General features: G+C 38.0%; 1 protein-coding gene across 1 annotated transcript in view; it reads left to right on the top strand.

Annotated features, from left to right (window-relative positions):
* The window catches only part of LOC109096473 (staphylococcal nuclease domain-containing protein 1), a 151878-nt gene that overhangs the window by 109488 nt on the left and 17071 nt on the right, over nt 1-25319 (top strand). The window contains exon 18 of the mRNA XM_042741495.1: nt 15593-15734. Coding sequence (XP_042597429.1) covers nt 15593-15734 — 142 coding nt within the window. The remainder of the gene's footprint in view (nt 1-15592; nt 15735-25319) is intronic.

Below are 25319 nucleotides of genomic sequence, written 5' to 3'. Positions count from 1 at the left end.
TTTTTTTTCAGCTAAGGTGTTGGGTTCGCAGTTTTGAATCTTAGGTGTTGGGTTCGCAGTTTTGAATCTTGAGTTTTTCCAGTGGGGACTTAAACCGCAATACACACCAACTAAGTGGGACTCATGTCACCGTTGAGATCTAATTTGAGGTCCCCATGGGGAAACAAGCTGTGTGTGTGTGTGTGTGAGAAAGTTTCACATGTTGTTTTTTTTTCTTTAATAAATAACATGAGCTTATAAATCTTTCTAAATGTATTAACCAAGTAAATGGGGACTTGACTTTAATTAGGTTAGTTAGAGTGGCATCTCTCCTTCTCTTCCTCTCTTTATTTCATAATGCCTGTGCCTTGAGTTGCTGTAAACTGCATTAAGTGCTGTGTAGAAATGGCACTAAAGGGGAAGTGTGTGATTATATATGTATTTCCATTCTGTTCCTCACTCCTCTCACCACTGTCATCATTGCCTTCTAATTTAACAAATGAAGGGCAGGCTGTGTCAGACAGGAACAACCAGAGCACTGTGGTGAATCACAGTAAGAGTTATCCAATTAGACACAGCAACTCTCCCCGGAGGCTTGCGTTAAGGCCTGCTCCGCCACAACAGGGACTTGGCCAGCTAACAAGAGACAACAAACATGGCAGGACTGATGTCTCTGATGTAAAACACTGACTGTAAACACATCAGCAAGCGTACACAGACTCCTGAACCAATCAAATTTGAGAGTGTTCATCTGAAATATTCATGTGAGTTTCAGGCTGCACATTACTTATGGAGTTATTTAACAGTGCCTATTATCTTAAGTATTTATTTATTTATTTATTTATTTTTTTTGTGGTTAATCTTAAGTAGGGATTCAATCGATATTTTTTTATAACAATGTGCAAAACTCATGTTCACTCATTGTTATTGTAAAGGGTTTATCATAACCTTTCTGTATTTTTTGGTCACTTAAATTTTTTTTATTTAATTTAAATTTTTCTGTCTTTGTCACAAAGCAGACATATATATTTAATAATATACAGCAGTCAGTTTTCAAAATTATTGTATCTCATTTGTTATTCCCACAGTTAATTCCCTGGCGTGAGCATTATCGTATTGTAATTTAATGTACATCTTAAGAATTCATCGCATTGAGTCTTGCTGCTCTCTTTCATCGAGGTTTCCTCTGTGGCAAAGTTTACTCAAATGCACTCCATGCCAAATCAGAACAAAACGCCTTGCAGCATGAATCTTGAACAAACAAGAAAAAGCTCTTTGCGCTCTCATGGCGTTTCTGTGGTTCCTATTCCTCATTTTGAATTCATGAACGATTGCAGTCTTCCTTGCTACATAGGAATGAGAGAGCATCCCCTGGCAGAAGCAGTGATTACGAGCAGCGCGAAGAGTTCGTTCAGGTCACCTCTATGGTACGGATGAGCGTAATCCATCTACGAACCCCTATCAGTATTCACTGTCTTTCTGAACCTCCCCCGTGCTTAACATGGATGTTTTTGCATGGAGTATTTTCTCGTTTTTAAACCCACGCATAGAAGTTTTGTTGTGCTAAAAAGTTTGGCAGAACTGTTGACTGTGTTCCTGCAAATGTGCTAATAAAGATCTCTGCAACGGTTTCCATTGCACAACAAAAGTTTGAGTATTTACGCACCCAAGTGTTCTTGGCTGGCAGGAATGCAAATTGGTTCTTTCTGTGCCAACAAACTCTACAAAAAAGTAATTAATTCTCCTCGCACTTTTAGTAAGGAAGCTAATTAACGTTGTGGTGACACTTAGCAATGGCTTCATATATATTAGCATCAACACTCTCCTTGCCAGGCCAAATGTCTTTATTTTTGCTCAAATATTTGTTCCAGACTGATTGTGATATAGAGTTGAGTCCTGTTTCTATCAATACTCTCCTTGTCTGACCTGTGTATGTACAAAAACGATGATACACGGGCCCAACCAGCCCCTGCGGTAATATTGCCAGTGTTTAGCCTGAACAATAAAAATAATAATAAAAAAATGGTCTGGAGTCTGTCGTGGCTGGTTAATAGAAATTGTGGGTTATTTTGGTTAGTTGCATTTGCATACTTTTGATCATGCAGTCATATTGTGAAGAGATTATGACATTTAAGTAGCAATACGGTTAAAATTAATAAAAAATTTTCGTGAGTAGGTTTCATGGACTACATGTACCTTTGCACCATTTGTTAATCTAGGTTAATTCTAATTTTCACTTGTACTAATACGTTTTTTTTTTTTTTTTTTTTTTTACATTTCAAGTTGTATAAATCGACATTTAAAGTATTATGAATTAACATGGATGGGTAATCAACAATAGTATATTTTTAAGTTAACATTACTAAATGCTGTAATAAAAAAAGAGAGGTAACACGTTAGGGACCAATTCTCACAATTAGCTGCTTATTTGCATGCAGATCACTAGCATATCGGATGCTTATTAGTACTTATAAAGCATATATTAAAGTTTGTCTGAATTATTTTTTTAGATATGCTTATTACTAATCAAAATTTAAAGTTAAACAGTTGAGTTTTACCGTTTTTGAATCCATTCCGTCAGGTCTCCGGGTCTGACGGTAGCACTTTTAGCTTATCTTATTGAATCTGATTAGACCGTTAGACCGCATCTCGCTCAGAAAATGCTCAGAAATGACCAAAGAGTTTCAATATTTTTCCTATTTAAAACTTGACTCTTCAGTAGTTACATCGTGTACTAAGACCGATGGAAAATGAAAAGTTGCAGTTTTCTAGGCCGATATGGTTAGGTACTATTCTCTCATTCCAGCGTAATAATCAAGGAACTTTGCTGCCGTACCATGGGTGCAGCAGGTGCAATGATATTACACAGTGCCTGAAAATAGTCCCCAACTAGTTTGTGTTGTTGCAGAGTTGAAGCCAGCAAAAAAGTCCTAAATTCTATGGGGAATTGTGTCCTATAGAGAAGATGTCCCTCTTGGGAAGATCGTCTGTATGTTTTGATATATGTTCACCAATACCGGGTTTGCTTTGTGTTGGAATATGTTTTTGTGGGTTTACATTAGGTGCTCTACACTTGCTTACCACTGTACAGGGCAAGGAAAAGATCATCTCTCATCACACAAAGGGCAAAAGCTGAGAAGGGCTATTCCATACATCTCATGGATTATGTAAGATGCGCATTTCTGCATAGAAAATGGGCTTGGGTCATCCCCTCCTAACACACACGCACACTTCACATACACACCACCACACAAGCAATTCTTAACAACCCTGAAGGCAAGCCACGGCTCTTTATAACCACACACACACACGTTTTTCACAAATCTTCGGGTGCAATTTCAGCAGTCTGTCACAACTCGTTTCAGCAGAAATCATAAAAGGAAAAAAAAAATCGTTAAGATAATAATTTACATTGTTTTGAAATTCTAGTGATATCTAATATCTAGAAATATCTAGTGATATTTTCTGTCTTGTAACCCTAAATGTAACCCTCAGATAAACCTTTTTGCATTTTTAGATTTTCATTGAGGCATTTTTAATATTTCTTTTAGCCGTTTTCCTTATTCGGTCCTCATTTTGTAGGCAAAACTTGACCCGCACACACATTTACTCACACACTTCCTCTTGCACACACACAGACTCAGGCATGCAAGCGTGAGGAACTTTGAACACTTAACGTCAATGCCAGCTTGAAGGAGAGCGGGCGAGTGCATACATGGGCAGACAGGATGTAGTGACAGACCGGCCGTGTAAATACTCAATCTGCACAGACATAAAAATCCATCCACATCGAGATGGATTGTCAGGCATCTGCATACATGCAGAAAGACATCTAGCTCACGCTGCACTTCTAATGCGCCTAGGCACACATATATACAAGCTTGTGCAAACACAAGATGTCACCCTGACTGTGTGTCCTTGGCCGTTCCATAGCCCCCTTCGTCTCGTTTATGGGATATCCCTCTAGGCTCTTGACGGACACTCTTTTAGGCAGGCTTGTGGTTCACCCATGCAGAAAGAAGGCCATAACACTTCCACTAGTCCCATTCTCATGGGGGAGGCGTGATGTATGCGTGTTTGCCTGTTCAGACTGTAAATAGATATGACATTGTGAATTGCATTACTGCAGATGAACACATGCTTGGATATGCAGGCAAAGTAGAGAACAAATTATGTTTGCAACTGCTGCATATAGGGCTCTTGGGTTGTTGTTTTTTTTTTAGGGATTTTCTATGCGGATAAGGTTGAAGGACGGTTGCCCTGCAGTTGCACAGAGACATTTGGCCCTCGAGGGAGACTGTAGACCAAGAATGGCCATTTTTCTGCCCGAGTTGATGCCAGTAGTGAAGAGGTCTGCTTGCAGTTGACAAATCTGTGTATCCAAAACACTGGAAGTCAGTGGACAGGGCCAGATTTTTCTGATGGTATAAAGCTGAAGTTGAATCATAATAGACCATATTTAGCTAATAAACTTTCCTGGTCTTAGTGTGCGCGAGTCATTGATTTATACTTTTTGTTTTGTATATGTGTGTATGCAAAAATTACCATGCCCTTTTTTTTTTTTTCTTTTTTCTTTTTACAATATTCAAGGTATGAGATGAAATGTGTTTAGAGCTGCATTAAACAATGGTACAGATATATTCCATAGACACTATAGGCTGTCTTATACTGTATGCACATTCGTGTTTTCAGTCTAAATTTAAATACTGAAATTCAATGTCTGGATGGATGGATAGATGGGTGGACAGATAAGATAAATAGGTGAAGGGTTGATGGATGGATGGATGGATGGATGGATGGGTGGATGATTGGATAGGTGCGTGGGTGGATTGATAGAGAGAAAAATAGGTAGTGAGCCAGATTCCCCATTCCTGATTTCTACCTCTGATTTGTTTTGAATTATTTTTCCAGAAGGTTCCAAAAATATAGAAAAAAATGGTTCTTTTTATTTGCACTCCTGGTGACAGTATATTCTAATATTGTAGTAAATTGAGTCCCTCTGTCTCTGCAGCCTGGGGAAATGACAGTAAAGGAATACATAAACTGTCTACTTGTCCTTTAAATTCAGCAGTGTTTAGATCTAAAAGTCACTTGCTCTGAGATCCACACACTCTGTGTGTGCGTGCATCTGTGCAATGAATGAGATTGCATTTCTGCTCCTTCCAAGTGGAGTTAGACATATATACACAGGCATGGCATTTCCCTCTAGCCTGCCTGACATTTGCTCCTTTTTGGGAGTACAAACTCTCCACTGCCAAAACGTTTAGTACCCTCAACTCTGCTGTCGCTTCAGGTGTCCTCTCTAATCGCCTGACAGTAATTAAAAAGAGTGGACTTTCTCTTGTACACGTCCCCTACTAACATTTGCGGAGAGCAGACGCTCCTGACTGTGTCTTTGATGCTTTTTGGCGGTGGGACATCCCTTCATTCCTGGCTAATAAATGCTAAATATTTGTTTCTTGCTGGCAGAGTTTGCTGCCATCCTTTTTGTTTCAGAATCATTGTCATTCCAACCCTTCTCACGTCTGGTCCATTACCAGACTCCAGCGGCGTTACAGCTGCTTTTTACTGAGGAGTCTTTTATGTGATAACTTCCCTGAATCAATTTAAGCTCGTCTACAGTTCCTTCTAAACCAGAACAGATTTTCAGAGGATTTTTGTCTTATTTAGTTCAAGTGTATTGAGTTTCTCGCAACATCATCAGCCAGAAATGCGTCTGAAGCCTCCTGGGCCTAAAACCCATCATTATACAGCAAGATAAGACCAACTCAGAGAATCCATGCTTTCAGTGGCTTTCTCTCGCTATTTCCACCTGTTTCTCTCTTTCTCAGGTCACCATGGCTCTTTCTCTGTCTCAAGCACACACAAACCCCGTAGAGAGAACCGTAGACAGGTTTAAGCCGGCAGCTCTAGGGTTGGGGATTCAGCTAAAGCTACAGCTAACGGCTCATCAATTTTCTTTATTACCTGCTCTGGGAAAAAAAAACGAAGTCTTCAGTGCAGGGAAAGGCTATTCTTAGATCTGCTGCAAATTTCCCTCCTAAATGTATCTCCTTTTTTTACACTCTTATTCCCTGCTTTTTCTCCTTAAAAAGCTGCTCTTCTGTTCATTCAGATTGCTGATTTATTTGCTGCGCTTTGTTTGTAAGCAAAATGGCTGTAAGCATCTTGTGCGTGGACTGTATCTGCTTTTTTGTGGATTCAGATTTTTATTTTTCCATCATCTCAGTCTGCATTTAGTAATGGGTTTGTAATAGATGAATTTTTACAGAAATGTTCCAGGTTCAATACAAGTTAAGTGCCGTCAACAGCATCTGTGATATGCTGTCGATTTACTATAGAAAATAATTGTGACCTATTCCTCAGGTTGTAAAAATATAGCAGAAATTGCAGTAACACACTTACAAACAGAGTTTCTGAAGCCAGGCATTGCTCCGTAATAAAGTGAACACACTGGGTATAAAAAGGATTGAAAGTTCAAAAGACTTAAACAATTTGTGTTTCTTTATGTTGTTTGTGTTTTTAATGTTTCCTACATATTTTGTAAATATTTTATAATAAACAAAACATATTAACAGCATATATTTTAATGTTTTTTTTTATTATTATTAAATGTATTATTTTATTTTATTTTAAAAAGAATGTAACACATGAAAAAAGTAACTTTGTCTCTCGAAACCTTAAGCTAAAATGGTAGCATATAACAAGTAATAATCATTTACATTTATTAGTATATGCTACTAAATATTTAGCATATGCTTTTATCCTAAACACCTTACAAATGAGGAATACAAGAGATTAATCATAAGGAGGCAATAATGCAAGTTCTAGCAATGCAAGTTTTCAAACATTGTCATGAACTGTACAAGTTAGATGGAGGGATATTAGTATAGTGATTTTTATTTGATTTTACGATCTACAAAGTCAATATATTAATCAAAAGCATTTCACATGCTGTCCATAGAGCTTAACTTGAATCTGAAAGAATATTTTAATCAAATAGTGTTTTTTTTTTCTCTTTTTTTTTCACTCTCTCTAGCCATCTTTTTGTCATTTTGTATGTATTCGATGTGATTCCCTCAAGGCTTCAGTGTTATATCTGGCATTGAATGCGGGCAAGTGTGGCGGTTGTATTATTTGTGTTTGTTTGCGTACTTGTTCACTCAGGTGCTTTCATGCGTGTGTGTTTCTGTTCATTCTTTGACACCCCATCGCCTGAAGACTTGTAGCGGGCCCTTACGTTAAGACCCCTCAGCATCAATCACACAGCTCCCCCCCATTGTCCCAGACCATCATTCTCTCATGACGACCCCTTCTGACCCCCGTGGACTTGTGGGTTTATCATCCAGACATTAATCTGACCGTGCTGGACTTTGCACAGAGCCATTTTGGGTTGTGGTTACAGAACGCCACAGGCTCATTGACAGAAGGAGCCATTTCTTCAACAGTAAAGCTAGGGGGCTCTTTTTCATGTGCTGTCAGTGTTTGTTGGGGCAGAGAGTGAAAGGAAGTGGCTCAGAGCCTGTCGGCTTCTGGGATTCTGTTAAACACGACAGCACATGGCCAGGACTGCACTCCACGCTCACACAGAAACTCAATCAAGAATCGATCAGAATGAATCTGAATCAAATTATGGTGTCAGATTCACCTGACAACTTCCTGTTTTCAGTAACTCAGAGTGATGGCTCACCATTTGAATGTTTTAAAGGGATAGTTCACCCAAAATTGAAAATGCTGTCATGATTCATTCACCCTCCAGTTGTTTCAAACCCATTTTTCCGAACACAAAATTGATTTTGAAGGTTGAACTCTTTTCTGCACAGTTACAACAGATGCCTCAACGAGGACACAAAATATGTCATATGATAACTTTGTGTGAGCTTAAATTGAGTTTAAGTCTTAACATCACCACCTAAGATTTCCTTGGCATGTTTATGCAGTAGCAATGTCTGATTCATGATTGGATCAGGTTTTTTTTTAAGTCATGGGATCAGAATCAATTGGTTCAAGCAAAACCATGTGAAGTTTTTCAATGAATAATGACTTAATTTTGCTACATTTCTTGCACAAATTTTCAGAAGACTTAAAATATCATGCATTATTAGTTATATGGGCCACTTCTTTGATACTTTTAATGTGCTTTTTGTAATTTTTGAAGCCTGAAAGCTCAAGTCCTCTTTCATTGTAATTGCTTGGAAAAGAGCGGCCAGCATATTCTTCAAAATATCGCCTTTTGTGATCCTTGCAATAAATTCAGTCGTACAGGTTTGGTATGACATGCAGGTAAATAAACGATGGCAATTTTCATTTTTGGTTGAATTCTTTCACAACGTGCACTTTTCCTTTTGAATGCAGAGTTCGAGAGTGCTTACTTTCTTTTTACTCAAACAGACATGCATTTTGTCTGCCCTGAAGGAGTCACACTGTTATGTAAACATGTACTCAGGCTTCACTTCCTCTTTTCGTCTTTCTTTCATGTGTTTCTATTTCTCTTTCCCAGAATGCAACTCCCTTTTCTCAGTATTCCCTCTCTCTCTCTCTCTCTCTCTCTCTCTCATTTGTGCCATGGGCTTGCAGCCAGCCATGTTGTTTGAGTGTGTGTGTGTGTGGGATGTGACTGGTTTTAGTGGGCTACCAGGCCTGCTTCAGGATGTAAGTGTCCCCCTGAAGAGCGGCTGTCAATGTCAGTCCAATTTTACTCTCTTTGTCATCTTTCCTCCTTTTTACCATCTGGCTCCTCAGCATCTCTGTGTGTAAAGACAGCTAAATGCCCATGTTTGTCAGATGCAAGCGAGTCGATGAGCAAAGCTGCGAGAGGTGGAATATTCGATCTGAGTAAATGAAGAGGCTGCTTTTCAAGAGATAAACAGTAGCCATGACAACCTGGCATCAAGACATGCTGGGTTAAATAAACTTGATTATTTTGCTTTTAATTTGCACCCGATTCTGTGTGCTGATTTCTTTGCAGAAAGAAACAGATTATGCAATTAACAGTTTATTTGATAAATGGATTTGTGTGAAGTAGACTTCACTTGAATTTCACGTCCTTCCCGGAAGCCCTCTGTCATGACTGAGTCTGATTAAAACATATGTGGCTGTTTCATGTGGTGAAGTGTGGGCAGACAGCAGGAAGGCAGGATAACTGGAAATAAGCCGCTTTAAATAGCTCTGCTTCTAGTCTTTACGGCAAATGAATACTGATTTAGAGGGCTTTTATTTTTTTATTTTCCTCAGCTTTGTACAAACATCAGGAGGTGTGTTCAGAATGGAATATTAGAACTCCTCCAGTGCATTCGATTCTTTGAATACATTTTCCTTGCATTGGAAAAAAAGTACAGGCAGAATAACCAGTCAAGTTACATCCCAGTTTTGAAAGAGGATGAATTTACAGGTGCAATTCAGTGTGCTGAAACCATTTCAATAGATTTTCAACTTTAAGTCAGCTTTTTGGGTTTTTTTAATTAACCAGATTATTCTGGAGACTATGCTTTTTGCGCAAGTCATGTTTTCTTTAATAACGTTGTCATCTTTGTGTAGTCTTCCTCTAATAGCTGTGTGAAGTCAGCATTGGAGCAGAAAGTCTGAGTGTTGTGTAAGGCCCCATATGCTGCCGTGTTTCCCTGAGGGCATCATCTGTGCGGGTGGGGAGCCGCGACATGCATGCCAGACCCCCTCAGAACCAGGCTAGCTTTTTTGAGCAAACAGGCTTCATTTACATACATACTTCCCACAGAAATGGCGTTAAACCGCTTAGCACATGTTTAAGCATTCTGACACCTGCGCCGCTGCAACCAGGGCCAGAGTTTCTGGTGATTTCTTACCTTTACCGTGCAGGAATTTCAGGCTGGTGGGAGTTTGTAACGGCTGACAGGAGGGCGGTGACATTAGCAGTGTAAGCCGTGGTATAAGCCGCGCAACCGCCACTGCATCCGAACAGCTGCTGTCGGTGATATGAGGCTGAAGAGAAGCTCCCTGCATGCTGACATCTTGCAGCTGTTGATTCCCAAAGTGCCATGCCACCTGGGCACTTTTAATGCATAAATTTATCCGCTAAGTAACCACATCAAGACTCTACGTCCACCTCTGCTCCACATACCCCTCCCCTCTGTGTTTCACCCGACGTGACCCTATCCTAAGTTGGTTGGGTCAGAAAATGCTGGATTTATCCAGCTTACATTTTTCTGTGTGTTTACAGATGAGTGTACGACCGAGTGTGTGATTATGCTAAGTGAGTTTATAGCGCCAGCTCAGTGTTTGCAGGTTAAGTGGATGCTGACAGTGTAGGTCACTTAGTGGATGTGTTTGTCAGCATCCCGGAGTAGATTGATGTGGACTTTGGAACGTGTGATGGATGGTCGGTCTGCCCTTTGTCACCTTATGGACCTGTGTGTTTGGGTCCATTTGAACTTGAAAAAGTGTGACGGTGAAATCCCAGAGTGTTGTTTTTCCTTGTGTCTAGTGTAATGGTGCTTTATAGTCATATTAGCGTGAAACTTATTTATTTTATTTTTTTTTCTCATTAAGCAGACACGTTTACCCGGAAAATATATGTAAGCTGTCACTGGTAGTTCTCGTTTTATTGCCTCAAGATTTTTTTGTTATGCTCAGCCACTTAGAAGCATTCAAACATGTTAACACAGCTACTTATGGACATGGATTCGAAAGTGTGAATGGCATGCTAACGTCTTCAAGCATATGAAGCTCTGGAACTTTTTCCCTAATACCTCCCTCAGACTACAAAAGCTTCCTAGAAAGCTGATTATATTTCAGAATGCATCATTGGACATGCCATTTTTTAATTTCTTGTTGGTCAATGAATATCTGGTCATATGATGTGAGCATTGAAATTGATGCATTTGCAGTGTAAATGTGTTTAATACCTCCCATCCTACAGTACATTGGTGCACTACCCCATTAGTACTTGGCTTCGCTCTTATAGGTCTTATTAGCATGCACAGTAGCAAAACATTTCTGTCATTTACTGCAGCTGGATCCCATGTCCTGCTTAAATGCGAGCGTGTGCCGGGGTCAGAGGTTGTAGCTGTCAGATGTCAACAGTGCTGTTGTCATTCATGGATCTTTTCATATTGATTTGCCCCCCTCTCTCTCTCTCTCTCTCTCTCTCTCTCTCTCTCTCTCTCTCTCTCTCGCTCTCTCTCTCCCTCTCTCTCCCCCCCCCCTTCCCCCAGTCCTCTAAGGGTGCACATTGCCATGCATGCTAATCGGCTTCACGTTTTAGTTGTGAACAGAATATGATTGCATTCCTCCTGCTTTTATGTATATATTTAATCGGTATCAGTTACATTTTTGTGTTTGTATAGTGCTTTTCAAAAAACATTGTTTTAAGGCAGTGTGTAAAAGCTATGCACTCTGATGTTGATAAATGGGGCATTGCACTTTAAAGGAGCGACACTGGAAACAGGCACATATTGATCAAATCCAATCGTTTTATTCTGAAAGATGCTCTGAATACTTGCACTTATTTATTTATGTAATTATTGATTAATTAATTCATTTATTTATTTTATATTATGCTAATACAAATAGCCACTTTAGGATGTGGTTGAGTGTCTCTCAACATGCCATAATCGCATCATGGCACTATTGATTTCTTTTTTTTTTCTAAATGGAAAAAAAAAACATTATTGTATTGCATGTATTGTATTGCACATGATCTTGTATTTGTGATGAATGCATGCTAAATTTTCTCACAAGATAAAAACAAACTCAAAATCAAACAAATGTTTGTGATGTCATCCTGAAGAATGTGAAACCGCTTTGACAAAACCTTTTCTGTTTGGATCATTCTCTTGTGGTCGCGTACTTGTATTTATATAAGGGTTGTTGCATTTGCATTGCATTTCTGCAGTGGTTGAATTATTAGTTTGATAATTGTGTATAGACAGCATATCCATCTGCAAATGGAGGTGTTGATTCTGGTGTAAAAGGCATTCGACATAAAGGCATATCTGTCTTGTTAGTCATTCCATACTGCTAATAGCTTCATCAATATGCACAGGCGAATCGAGCAGACTGGCATCATGGGTCATAGACCTTAATTGATTCAACTAAAACACCCTGATGATGTATCCCACCTCTCTGATTACCATTCAGTTTTTCTTGTGGTGCCTGTATAGTCCAGCATTGCATAACCCACATATTCAGCTGTATTTGGGATGGGCCTATTCAGAATTGGTGGTAGGAGATAAAGTGGTGTGTCTCATGAAATCCATCTGCAAAATTCTTGTCCTCCTGGATAGCCTTGGTAGATTTTATAAGTTTTCAGGAATGGTAGACAAGAAACTCCACAAAAATTATATATAATTTTTTTTTTTTCATCCTTATTATGCACATTATTCTATTGTTATATGTTGACATGCTTTTGAGGATGAACTTGACCTTCAGCCTCCACATCTCAGTCACCGACTTTGTGTTTCCAACCAGTAGAGACTAATAAACATGATACAATTTTCATTGAATGAACATTCGGTTTGAATTTTCTCGAATAAAATAGGTTTCAGATGTTTAATGTTGACTTCAGTCTAGTTTTTAAGTGTGTTTTAATCCAAGTATTACAGTGGAATACCGAGTCTCCAGACAGCTAGACAGATTTACTGAACTATATCTCCTTTAGAACTGAAGCACTTCAAGCAAAATTGCATGCAGATATTCTCAGAGTTTAATAAACCATCTAGTTATTCCTGTACAGTATTTGTCCTGGAATGGAGAGAAAATAGATGTTTTGTCTTTATACACTGCTAATGGCCAGTGAATCTCTTAAATCTGATACTTCCAGGTACACACTGCTGACAATATATTTTTTTTCTCCCTGTCATCGGACTCACATCTTAGTATTCCAACTATCCAATTTATGCACCAGCTCCTGATTTTAGTGGACTTTGTGAAAGATGTTTGTGTATGTGTGGTGTGTTGGGTGAGTGTGCCGTGCCATTATGTCTAACACAGAAGTGTCAAAAAGAGGCTTCTCTTGAATTAATGAGCTTTATTTCCAAAGGTGCCTTCATTATTAATATAATGGATGCTAAATTGATTTACCAAGTATAATTTGATTAAAAATAAGCATGGCATTTGATTATTATTATAATTTTTTTTAAAAGACATTATTTGATTAATTTAAGCCTTTAGTAAAAAAAAAGCTCAATTAGTTCAAGTTTTACTTTATTTTCTGTTTGTCGAAAAAAGACAGCCTGGTTACCTCGGGTGCAGTGACTTATGGGTATTGTAGTTCTTCTCCCTGGCTCACTGTATTATTTGATGCATATCATTCTCTTAGAAGTAGATTCATTTGGCAGGTAAAGTTCCGTGTGTTCCGGTATTAACTGGGACTATACGTTTGATTCTTTCCCTTGGGCCCTGTGTGTTTGTGTGTGTATGCACTCTGGGTGTTGATGGGGATTCGCTCTCACTGGGTGGAACACACTCTATTGGAATTGACACGCTGTCACCTTTCATCAGCATTTGGAACAGCCCCCTTCCCTGAACTCGGTGTGTGAGAGAGGCAGTTTTTGTGAATGTAACACTGCTGTATCTGTTGTCCCTAAAGAGAAGTCTGACCTCTCCTTGAGTGCTCAATACAACAGCCACAGACACACTAATACTATTGACTAAAACTGCTGCTTACAATGACTGATACTATTCAATTCAATTCACAGTCAACACTGACAAGCTACTACTAAATATATTGTAGAAACTTAATTTCTGTAAAGCTGCTTTGCTGCAATTTGTATTGTGAAAAGTGCTGTACAAATAAACTTGAATTGAATACAATGACTGATACTACTAATAATGAAAAGCAATAAACCACTCGAAAGCATGCATTACAGTGACTTCAGTAAAGGTCATTGCCTAAACTGTTCACTGAGGTAAAATCACGCAACCTTAAGTGGTTTATTTTATGAATAAAAATCTGTTCGATAAACAATTGCTTTTATTATTAATAATAAACTATCATTATTTAATATTATTTTATAACATTTATATATAGAATCATAAAATGTATTTAAACTATTCTTCATCAGAATTCTTCCATGGTTTCTAATAGGCTCATCCCATCAGAGTCTCTCATTAGCCCATGTTAGACGCTCATGTTTTCGGTTCTGTAGATGTCTGCCAATGTGTGTTTTGTCATTTGACGGTTGTGGTTAGCGTGCCACAGGCAGCTCAATGACAGAATACATCACAAATCCTTTCTCTTTCATGACCCCGCCCAGCAGCAGTCATATACCTGCACTCATGTGGAACAAACAAGAATGGTTGGTTGCTCACAGAAGGTCATTTGCCCAGGGTGCAGTGTGTCTCTTTGAGTCATTGTGTGTGTTTGTGGCTGCTTTTGTAGAGGAGGATACATGAAAGTGGGTTTTTGCATATGTCCGCCCGTTCACGCGTGTCTCAAGTGCCCTTGCCTCTACGATGCGTGTCAGAGGTCACGTGGCTGCTGCGGTGCCAGAAGTGGCATTGACAGTCGGCACTGTAACAAATGTTGACACTCAAATCTGGATGACTGCAATTGGTCCTCCAGGTTTGATTATAACTTTGTTATACTGTGCCAGGGCATTGTGGATAGTGGGGATAGACTAGCGCCCTTGCTATGGAGCGGTTTGTGGAGCATGGCATGTTTAAATCTTCATTAACCCTGCTGTTTTCCCCAAGGAATCATTTACCTCAATGTACTGTCGTTTTTGTCACTCCTCGGGGGAAATAATCAGATGTAATTGGGTAGTTTAACCCTGTAGTTTATCATTTGGTGGCTGGTTTTTCAGGGCTTACTGCATGTCACCAGCTGTATGTAATACATATATGGTAATTCACAGTCTGGTGGTGAGATTGGCCTGTTAATGTCGGCCTTGCAGTCCTGGTGGACATAATTAGCTAAAACCAGCACAGTGAGGAAGCGCATATAAAAGTCTTTTAGGTTTGTAATTAGCTGCCTCCTGCTCACCGTGAGAGAAGAAATGTGATGGAATAACGGGGAAAACTTTAATAGCTGATTAACATCATTTGCTAATAAAGCCTCCAAACTGAAGTAAGGGGTGCTTGGTTAATTTGTTGTGTTTGTATTTCACGATAGACTCAACCTTCAGCACTTAGTAAGCAAAACAAACTACTTCAACTGCACGCAGGGCTTGTTTTCTTGACATTTCATAAAGCACTGATGAAGTGGAACTTCTCGCCATTCGTTTTAGCATGTTGCTGAAATCCGCACTCAAATTCGTGATTTGCAACCACAAGTCTTAATGAGCTCGCGCTCTGCCCTCTGTCTCTTGTGGTTTTGCTCAGATCTAGCCAATTCCGCCTGTCGTCCATGAAGTGCAGAGGTCGTTGTGACCTTCTCATGGGTGGGTAAATGGGTTACCAACCCATCATGTGTATGTGAAGGGATTATCAACAAAGGCAGTGTTTATACTGATGCCAATGGATTAAACCGCTCTGATCTTATTCGGTCTGAGGTGTTAATAGGTTTAAATGAACATGAAATCAAAATTAACCCCATTTACTTAATAAAGTAAAATGGGTTGCAATGTGGCTGTGGTGTATTGGTAAATATAGATGCTGTTTTAAACTTAAACTTTGGAAAATGTGTGTTTATCAACAGCTCTGGGCCAATTATGAAGAGAAACCAAAAGAAGAGGTGGCTCAGCTCACAGAGGAGAAGGAACGTGTGGCGAAATACCGAGCCGTCTATGTCACCGAAATCACAGATGGACTGCATTTCTACGCACAGGATGTGGAAACCGGTGAGTGCTGCCCTCATTTCATGTCATGGCTCAGAATAGTTGCTTTTGTGTTAGTGTACATCCTCGTTGGACATCTGTCTGTCTGTATTTTCATATCATTGTCCTGCAGCTCAGGAGTGTTCAGTCATGTGACACATTAATGGCTCAGGTGATTGGCTTAAAATGATGAGAGGGAAAAAAACGGCAAAGATAGCAGAATGCAAGTCACATTCTGCAACTGAGAATGGGAATGCTACAGGATGCCATTCTACTTGGATTATACCGTCAGCAGCAAAAAAGCTTTCTGAATCACGCAATTTAAATTGGCTTCCTTTGTTATGTTTAGATGATGGACTCTCAGGGTTTTACGCTAATGGGCATCCAACTCCACATTCAACCAGCCATGATTATGACATCATACCTGAAGGGCTTTCTTCAGACTCCAGATATGATGATTATTAAATGTAGCCGCTCCAGCAAATTCTAGTTAGGAAACATTGCAGGTAGTGTGTGTTGTCTTTTAAAAGCCCTGAGTGATCTCTCTGCTCTGTGTGATAGCAGCTAGTCATTAAACATGACATTTAAATCGCCTTTAGTAGTGACCTAGTCCATAATAGGACAACCGTCTTGAGGTTCAAGGAGCTGTTTGAGTGAACAAACACACTTTATTTCACATATTTTCACATTCTTGTATACACGTGCGCACACACACACACACACACTAGGACCAGAAGAAGGATCCTAATTATGAGCACACACTTGTTTGATGCATAATTAGGGTCTCACTACATGTTCATTGACAGGACCATATAATTGACCCTTCGTTGTCTCTTAAAGCGTCCTAATTTACAAATTAATTAATTTGCATGAATTTATAATAAATCTGTGGCTTGCGTTGCCAAGAGCGTGACAATCCTATCACTTTTATTGTGCCGTTTGGCTTCAAAAACCTCCATCTCAGAGACCTGCAGGTGCAAAATAACTAAAGGTAAATGTTAGCGAAAAGAGTGAGATACTAGCTACCCTTAATTTATCACTTTAGTTCCTCAGATGAACTTTAACCCCTGCAGGTTGCCCTGAGAGGAAGTGAAGACAGCTGTCCCATGCCTAGTAACCATCACATCAGTGAATACCAACAGCAAGACACACACACACAGCTCTTTGGGAGCTTATTATTCAGGTGATCTGTTTAGCTGCAGGAGAAAAGCAGGTCACAGCAAATGTAGTGCAAAAACTGAGATGGAAAACAGGAAATAGACAAGGAATTAATGTGAGAAGGCAAGACGGAAAAACGCTGAGCTGAATATGCAGAATGTTTGCAGCTTTGCACTGTTTTAGCTTTTTTTGTTGTGTTGCTTTTTTAATTCCTTTTTTTATTTTTATTTTGTCAGATGAACCAGCAAGTGTGCATCTTTTCCCTTGTTTAATTGGCCAGTGTTTTCCACTGAGAGGTTTGGAGATGGAGATAAAGTGAGATGTGCTCGTTAGGGAAACAGGATTGTTATTTTCAGCTGAAAGTCATTCCTCTTTCTCCCTCTCACCATATCTCCAAACTGCGTTAAGGAGGTCTCATTCCTTGTAGAATTCTTCAAAGCCGAGCCCTATAAAAACCTACAAGCCAGTCGCTTTGCAATTTCATTACCGGTTTCTCCCAGTAACTTCAGAAAGACAGGAAAATCCGAACGGGGCCGGCACGATTTTCATAAACACTTTGAAAACGAGCCTTTTGATTATGACAGCTTTTTATGTCTTCAAATGTTGCATCTAATAATTCCACTTTCTTCCCTTATGGTGGTCTTGCAGAAAGGAGTGTTGGAGTTTCAAATATTCAAATAATATTAAAAGATAACTGGAGAGACGTATGGAATATTGCAGCTTGTGTCACACTGTAATTCAATCCAGTCACACGTCTGCAGTGTGTGTTTGGCGACTGTCTTTATGTCGGTGTAAATAGCAGATCAGATCAAGATTTGATCAGTTATCTGAACACGTCTGTATCCTCTGCATAGTTATTTTTCCCTGCGACTCAAACTGAGGCTCTTATGCAGAGTTGTGTGGAGTGAAAATAAACAGCTCTGATTGATTTTGTGGTATTACAGGGCTGAAGCTGCCATCTCTTTTGAGCACTGTGCAGTCTGCTGTTAATACACAGCCCGATGCTATGATGATCTCAGCTCATGACTTCATTTAAAAGACTCTAAACACCCACAAATCGCCCTGATAACATCTCCGGTTTCCAGAACCCCATGCGGAGCAGGAAAAAGCTGGTGTGCTCTCTCTCTCTCTTTGTGTGTGTGTGTCTCTATCAATTCTTTTCTCTGTGTTCTTTAATTAGTTTGATTTAATTACTCAAAGTGTGGAATCAGTAGTGAAATGGAATTCCTTGGGCAAACGTCTGTGTGTATCTCTAGAGGCCGAGTGTAATTTCTCTCTAGGGTGGGCATGCTATGTAGTTGTGTAACTGAAACCTCTGTAAAGTAATGAACACTTTTGGTTACCCGCACTGAGAGATTAGTTTGGGCATTAGCATCAGCAAACACGTCTGCAACAGGCACATTGGCTGCTGTTTGTCTTCAGCTGGTGAAAGACCAAATAACAGAGATGGGTTTGTCACCTTGTGTAGATGTTGGGAGTATAATTATGTGTCAATTTGCATTGAGTATAATTATGTATGTCAGGTTTGTTTCCTGTTTTTATTTTTATTTGATTTAAAATACATATCCCTGGAACTGTTATTAAAATAAATAAATAAATAAATAAATAAAAGAAAATGGCAGGAAATTTAACTAACTTTAGAAATTAGTCATTTTTCCTCTGCCCTGATTTTTTAAATATTGATTATTAAACATACTTTTTTTTAATTACTGTATAACAACTTTATAGTATTGTAGATTCTTTCCACCCTAAATTAATATTTTTATATAGATTTTGTACATCATTAAAATGTGTAAAATTTACACTTTTGATTACTGTATAAAATTAAAATAGTATTGTAGATTTTTTTTCTGCCCTAAATTTTTATATTTATATATTTTTACATTATATAAATTGTATTTTTTTTATTATTGTATACCATTTCAACTTTACATCTTGTGTATTTGTTTGTTAATGTATTTATATATATATATATATATATATATATATATATATATATATATAAATTGTATATATAGAGAGAGATTTTTTTTTTTATTTTTTAGTGAGATGTTGAAAGGGCGCTGTTTTTTTTCTTTAATTTTGTTTATTTTAATTTAATTTATGATATAGAGTTAATTTTGAAATAGTCACACTTTAATGTAAACCCCAGTGGTATTTTTTCAATGAATTACCATTGGTCCACCCCACCCATCTTAATTTCTTGCCTGTAACCAGCAGAGACTGTGAGAATACTGTACATCTGTCTGATAATTCAGGTTCATGAGTGTCTTGGGCAGTGGTGGTATTAGTTTGGCTGGTGAGGGTAGAGGGGCTGTCTCTGGCACGCTGCTTAATGACTCGAGTGGTTCCCTTACCAGGTGCCAGTTTATACACATCCACCACCACTCACCCCTACATGCAACAGCTGTTTTACACCTAATGAAGGCCAGCCCACTCAGAATTTTTTGTACTCACTGTTCCCATAAACATTCACCACTGGACAACATTCTGCATCCATTTCACACCTTGCTGTTGGTCCTCTGCAAAGCCATCCTCCTTTTTCAATGGTTGCGCTTCACAGGTGGAGTGACAGGAAATGATGCTTTGATATTGATTTAATTAAAGGGTGTGGCGGACACTGGTACTTTTGTATTGATTTCAGCACTGGAGGGGAATCTGTAGGCATGGAGGTGCGAGCCGCAGTGCGAAGCACTCTTGATTAGCACTCGAGTGTAGTCTGAACATCTCTGGTTTGTCAGGGAGAAACCCTGTTCTGTAGATTTATAGAGGCTTTAGGTAATAGTGTCTGTGTTATTTTTTTATTTTTATTTTTTTCAGATGTGAATTAGTAATAGTTGTTTTGTTGCTTTGCAGCCTGAAATGAAGACGGACACAGATTGTTTTATTCAGCTGCATTTACTCAGGAACTTTTAACATCCAAGTGAAAGATATCAAAAATGTGTGAAAAATGTGTCGTGTGTGTGTGTATATATAGGCCCAAGACTTGTTGTTGAGTTGAAGAGTGGTGATTATAAAGCACTTTGAGCTGGAGGGAGAATTTCTACTCCGATAGGCCTACTGTCTGCATAACAAATTATAGAATTGCAATAAATGCAGCTTTCACAGCCAGTTTTTCTTAAAGTCTTTTGGTTTAATGAAGCATTATTAAAGCTTTGAGATTTTCAAGTAGGTAACCAAATTGCCTTTACCATGACCACTTTTAACAAAGCAGAAACCAAAAATGTTGCTTTGCACGCCTCCAAGCCTGGAGCTCAGCAGGGCTTTATGGGTATATTTGGAAACTTGCAATCAAAATACAGTCAAGATCTCACCCACAGCCTGTGCGATGAGAGGAAAAAGACACAGATGCTGCCCCTGCCCTCCCTTCACAATGGCTTTGAAATCAAAGAGCTGTAATTTAGCACCAGGCACTGATTGCTGTGACACCGCTGTGCCATCTATGCACCAAAACGGGGCACATTTTGTACAACCCTGGGATTGTTTTGTGTCTGTATCCCTGTTTATTTGTGTCCATGTTTATGTACAAGTGTTTGTTACATTTCCGTCGGCCCACTGCTGAACAGAGGCTTTTCATCTCTCTTGTCTCTGTTTTTTTTTTTTGCCCTAATGTAACGGCATAAGCAGCTGTAGAAGCCTGTAGATGTGCAGCGGATTAATCTTTTTTTCGCCGAGGTCGTTCCTTCTGCCTTTCACCTCATTCCCTCCCCACCGGGGCTCATCCGCCCTATCTCCCGCTCAAGAGTCGATCACGAGTGCTGGGAGGAGAGGTGAAATTCTTTAATACTACCCTTATCCTTGCAGAATGGAGCCCATCCACCCGCCAATGAATGTTTAATGAGACGAGCGGGCAGGTGGGCTCGCCCACGTCACCACGTGCCGCCCCGGTGTCAGTGTGAAATGTGGCTTTTATCCTGTCGCTTTTACCTGGAGAGGAAGGGAAAGAGGAAATGAACATCACTGTTTGAAAGAGATAAAGATGTAATTGCAAACAGCTTTGAGAGAAGGGGTGAACATTGGCGAGTGTGCTTTTTCTCTTTTTTTTTTCTTTTTTTTTTTTTTTTTATTGGTTGGGTTTCATTATTTTTGTTTTTTGTTTTATTAAAATTAAAAAATAAAATATTAATTATTATAATAATAATAATAATAATAAAAAAAACTTATTATAACCTCTATTTTTGTTTGGCTTTTACTGTTACACACCACCCCCCTTTCAGTGTTGTTTGCTCTATACATAACATAAGTGCCGAACGTCTCATGTATTATTATTGTTATTGTATTATTTAATTATATTTAATGAAATATTTTAAAGATAACACGAAATGTTTTTAATACGACGGAAATTGTATTTAGTGTGATCTCAGTTTAATAAAAACATTGTAAACCTACGTTAGGCTTATTAATTGTAATGATTTAATGTCCACGGTTATTCAAACAACAAATTACATAGAGAAAGCGAGCAAAGAAACACAACGGAGCTTTTGAAACTCCGAATCAGTCAAACCATTGCGTCACAAAATGATTCACTGTTTCGAAGCACTCCAATCGGATCGCGTATCGAGAATCATTTGATTCAGATCGGGACTTCAAAGCGCGTATCACGAATCATTTGATTCAGATCGAGACTTCAAAGCGCGTATCACGAATCATGTGATTCAGATCGGGACTTCAAAGCGCGTATCGCGAATCATTTGATTCAGATCGGGACGTCAGAGCAGGTTTGCATGATGTTTTTATCCCTACCGGGGATAAAAGTTATTCAGCAGAGGCAGGGATGCATAGACCAGAGGGGGGGAAATCCCTCCCATCCCCCCCGGCAAATCGCGCACCCTGTATATAATATATATATATATATATAATATATATATATATATATATATATATATATATATAATGTTATCTTTAAAATATTATATACATTTAATATAATTTACTTAATTGTTATATCATGTCATATGTGCAGGTCTTAATTCACTTGGAGAAAAAATACATTTAGTACAAAAACATTTTTAGGAACATTAAGATTTTTTGCCTGAACATTTTCATACATATAGTTTCTCACATAATTATTGTGATTGTGCTCATTTTTTTTTTTTTTTTTTTTTTTTATTCCTATTACTCTCAAGTAGGTTATTGTAATATAGTTTTTTAATTTTTTGGGAATACATTGTTGTTTTTGTATTTTTCTCAGTGCAGTAATAACAATAAGATTTTCTTTGCTGAACAGTTATGAAATTTTGGGAAGAAAATTCTCAATGCAAGGAACAAAGTCATAATTGTCTTATTAATAGGCTTCATTATTTTTATGTAAAAAAAAAAAATATATATATATATATATATATATATATATATATATTAATTAGGACTTATTGTTTGCAGATTTTGTGAGATTCACTCATATGCGGTATTTATGCATGGGAATGGTAGCTAAATTTCTGGTGATTTGGAGACATATTAGTATTGTGTCATTTCTTTAGTCTTGTTCCCTCTGGGAAACATTTCATGGAATAATATTGCAGTAACATTGATATTAGGTCTAATCATTCTTCTTTGTGCATTTGTATATTTGCTCTCAGCTACAGCCATATCAGCACATTTAAATACATTTTAAGAAGGAAGTGAGGGCATTTCTGTGAAGTTGCTAAGGTCTTTAGTACATTGTGTGGTTGCTAGGCTACTTCCTAGGTGGTTTTAGGTTATTACTTAAGTCAAAAGAGTCCCCCTATCTCTGATATCCCTGTCTGTAGATGTGAAGGTACCTTCTTTTTTAGTGTAAGTCACTGTGTTTTTTGTTTTTTTTTTTGACCCGTTTCATCTGCCAGACGAAAATTGAAAAATTCTGATCACAAGAGTAATAGCACACCTCTCATCAACAAGCCAATAGGATGTAGCATAAACTGTACTTATTTCAGATCCCTAACTCTGAGCATAAGCATAATAATAGTGAAGTTCTCCTAAGTAAACAGTTAATTTCGGGCTATAGAGAAGGAATGAACATGATATTTGTTGAAATGCTCTCCTGTCTCTGTGGGATCACCCTTTTTTTCTCTGTGGGTTTCTCTCTCTCTCGCTCTCTCTCTCTCTCTCTCTCTCTCTCTCTCTCTCATCTCTCTCTCGCTGGCAAGGGGTGAAACCTCATCGGGCGGACCTCTCTCTCTCTCTCTCTCTCTCTCTCTCTCTCTCCAGCTGTTGTTTTCAAATTGTGTAAAAAGCTCGGAGTGAGAGGTTGATCCCACTTGGTTGCATTGTGGGAAACGTGAGGTAGGCGTGGAAGTGTTTGACCCACCGGATGTGATTATGGTAGATTCATCGAAGATGTGGGTTATTTATAGTACTTTTTGCAGCTATGCTATATGTGTACAGGCAGCACTCATCCCTCATAGCATGTAGGCTAATGTCAAGACGGTGTGTCATATGTGAGAAGTGAATCATCCACATATAGAGTAACTGAGATGGAGAGCATTAAAATTAACCTGTCTCCTGCAGAACAGGATTCTCGAATTTTTAGTATATTCTTATAATTATTCATTATTATATGTATACATGTGTGTTGATTATTATTGTAAACTGAAACTAAAATAAACTATTGGTTTAAAAGCATTATGATGAGTTAAAATAAAATGCAGCAATGTAAATAAATAAAAAAAATTAAATGAAACAACTTAAAACTAGTGGGTGAAAAACGCAGAAAAAATATTATGTAGTAATATTTTATTAAACTATTTAATTGCTAAAATATGATTATTATATTAATTAAATTATTATAAAAATAATTGTATAATATAATAAATAAAATATATAAATTTGAAATTTCTCAATGACAAGGTCAAGGGTTTGGAATGCATGAACTGATCAAAGGTATACCTTGAATGCATTGTATGTCGCTTTGAATGTGATAAATACATAAATGTACAATGTAATTATATTATTGTTGTTATTAATGATTAAATGCTTTCTTTTTTACTTTTCTTATTTTTAATATAATAATAGTTGTTGTAATATTTGTATTAAATTGTTTTAATTACTAAAAGGGATGGGGAAAAACTAACTGAAATGTTAAATAAATTGGAAAATAGTGATTAAATGAAAAGTAATTTAAAATGTAAAAAGATAACCCTGGTGTGTGTGAGAGAGGAAGGTGTTTTTTCATGTAGAGAACCTTTGACTTTAGAGATTAAACATTTACATTATCTAAGAGTCCTTGACGGTCCTGCTTATGCTGTTATCTGAATAGGGAACTTTTCATCTCATATTGATGACTCTCTCAGGCTCATCTGTGAGCTTTCACCTCATGTCCTCTATAACTCTCTCTCATCCCTCATCAGAGCAGGAGGTGAATCCAAATCTGGAGACTTGTTCTGCTCGTGCTAATTAACTTTACACGCTGACCAGGAGCTAGCTGTGTGCAATGCACGATGCACTGAAAACAGTCTCTTTCTCACACACACTTACACAGTCAGGGGAGTGCTGCAGATTTACAGTAGGCACTAGAGAACCTGACCCCACCGTATTTAAAGCTGAATCCTTCATTATATCCTCCAGTATAACAGCCAAGAAGGATGTAATGAAGCATACAGGGAATGTAAGCAGGGCTGAACACCTGAACCCACACCATATGGACAACTGCAGGTCTTGTTAGCATACTTTTAGATCAAAAACACATGAACAGAAATTCATTTTTAAGTTGACAAAGTCTCCCCAAGAGTTTTATTAAGTTTCCGATTTACATGTTAAAACCATGGTATTAGTATTTTAGTGTCTTGTTCTTTTGAAGTACATGCCAAATGTAAATATTAATTTTTATGTCCTAAAGTATATATCTGAGTACTAAGTACCACCAGTGACCACCACTGTACTATGGTGCTTTCACAGTGCTACTTAAAGTTAGCAGGAAACAGAATTTGCGATGATTTTTCCTTCCCTATTGTGACGTACTGTATGAAACAAAAAAAAATGGTAGGTCGGGACTTGATTGGATCGATAGATTGTTGTTATTTTCACACATCATCTGAGTCTGAGAAGAGATGTTGTTGCAGGGTGGATGAGAAGTTAATGTTTTTGATTTAAAGATTGTATAGGCACATTAATAAAAAAAAATATTAAAATGACGTGCATGATGTGAATAAATCATTTATAATAAATTATTATACATTCCATAATTAAAATATCAATTATACAATTTATTTTGATTTCATTAGTTTTTTTTTTTTTTTTTTTTATAAAATGTTTGAAACAATCATTTCAGATCTGCTTTAAAGAGTGCCTGTTTAACCCTTTCTCGTGTGAATTAAAGGGATAGTTCGCCCAGAAATTAAAAAAATGAAAACTGTCAGTTTTTATACTCCCTCATGTCATTCCATTTCACTCATTTCTCCAAACAGACAATTTGATTCTTGAGCTTGATTCGAAATGTTTTAAAGTCAAATTAAAGTTTTGTGTGGCAAATAGACC

Source organism: Cyprinus carpio, chromosome A4 (genome assembly GCF_018340385.1).
Source record: "Cyprinus carpio isolate SPL01 chromosome A4, ASM1834038v1, whole genome shotgun sequence".
Classification (NCBI taxonomy): domain Eukaryota; kingdom Metazoa; phylum Chordata; class Actinopteri; order Cypriniformes; family Cyprinidae; genus Cyprinus; species Cyprinus carpio.
This window is presented reverse-complemented; position numbering and strand designations above follow the sequence as displayed.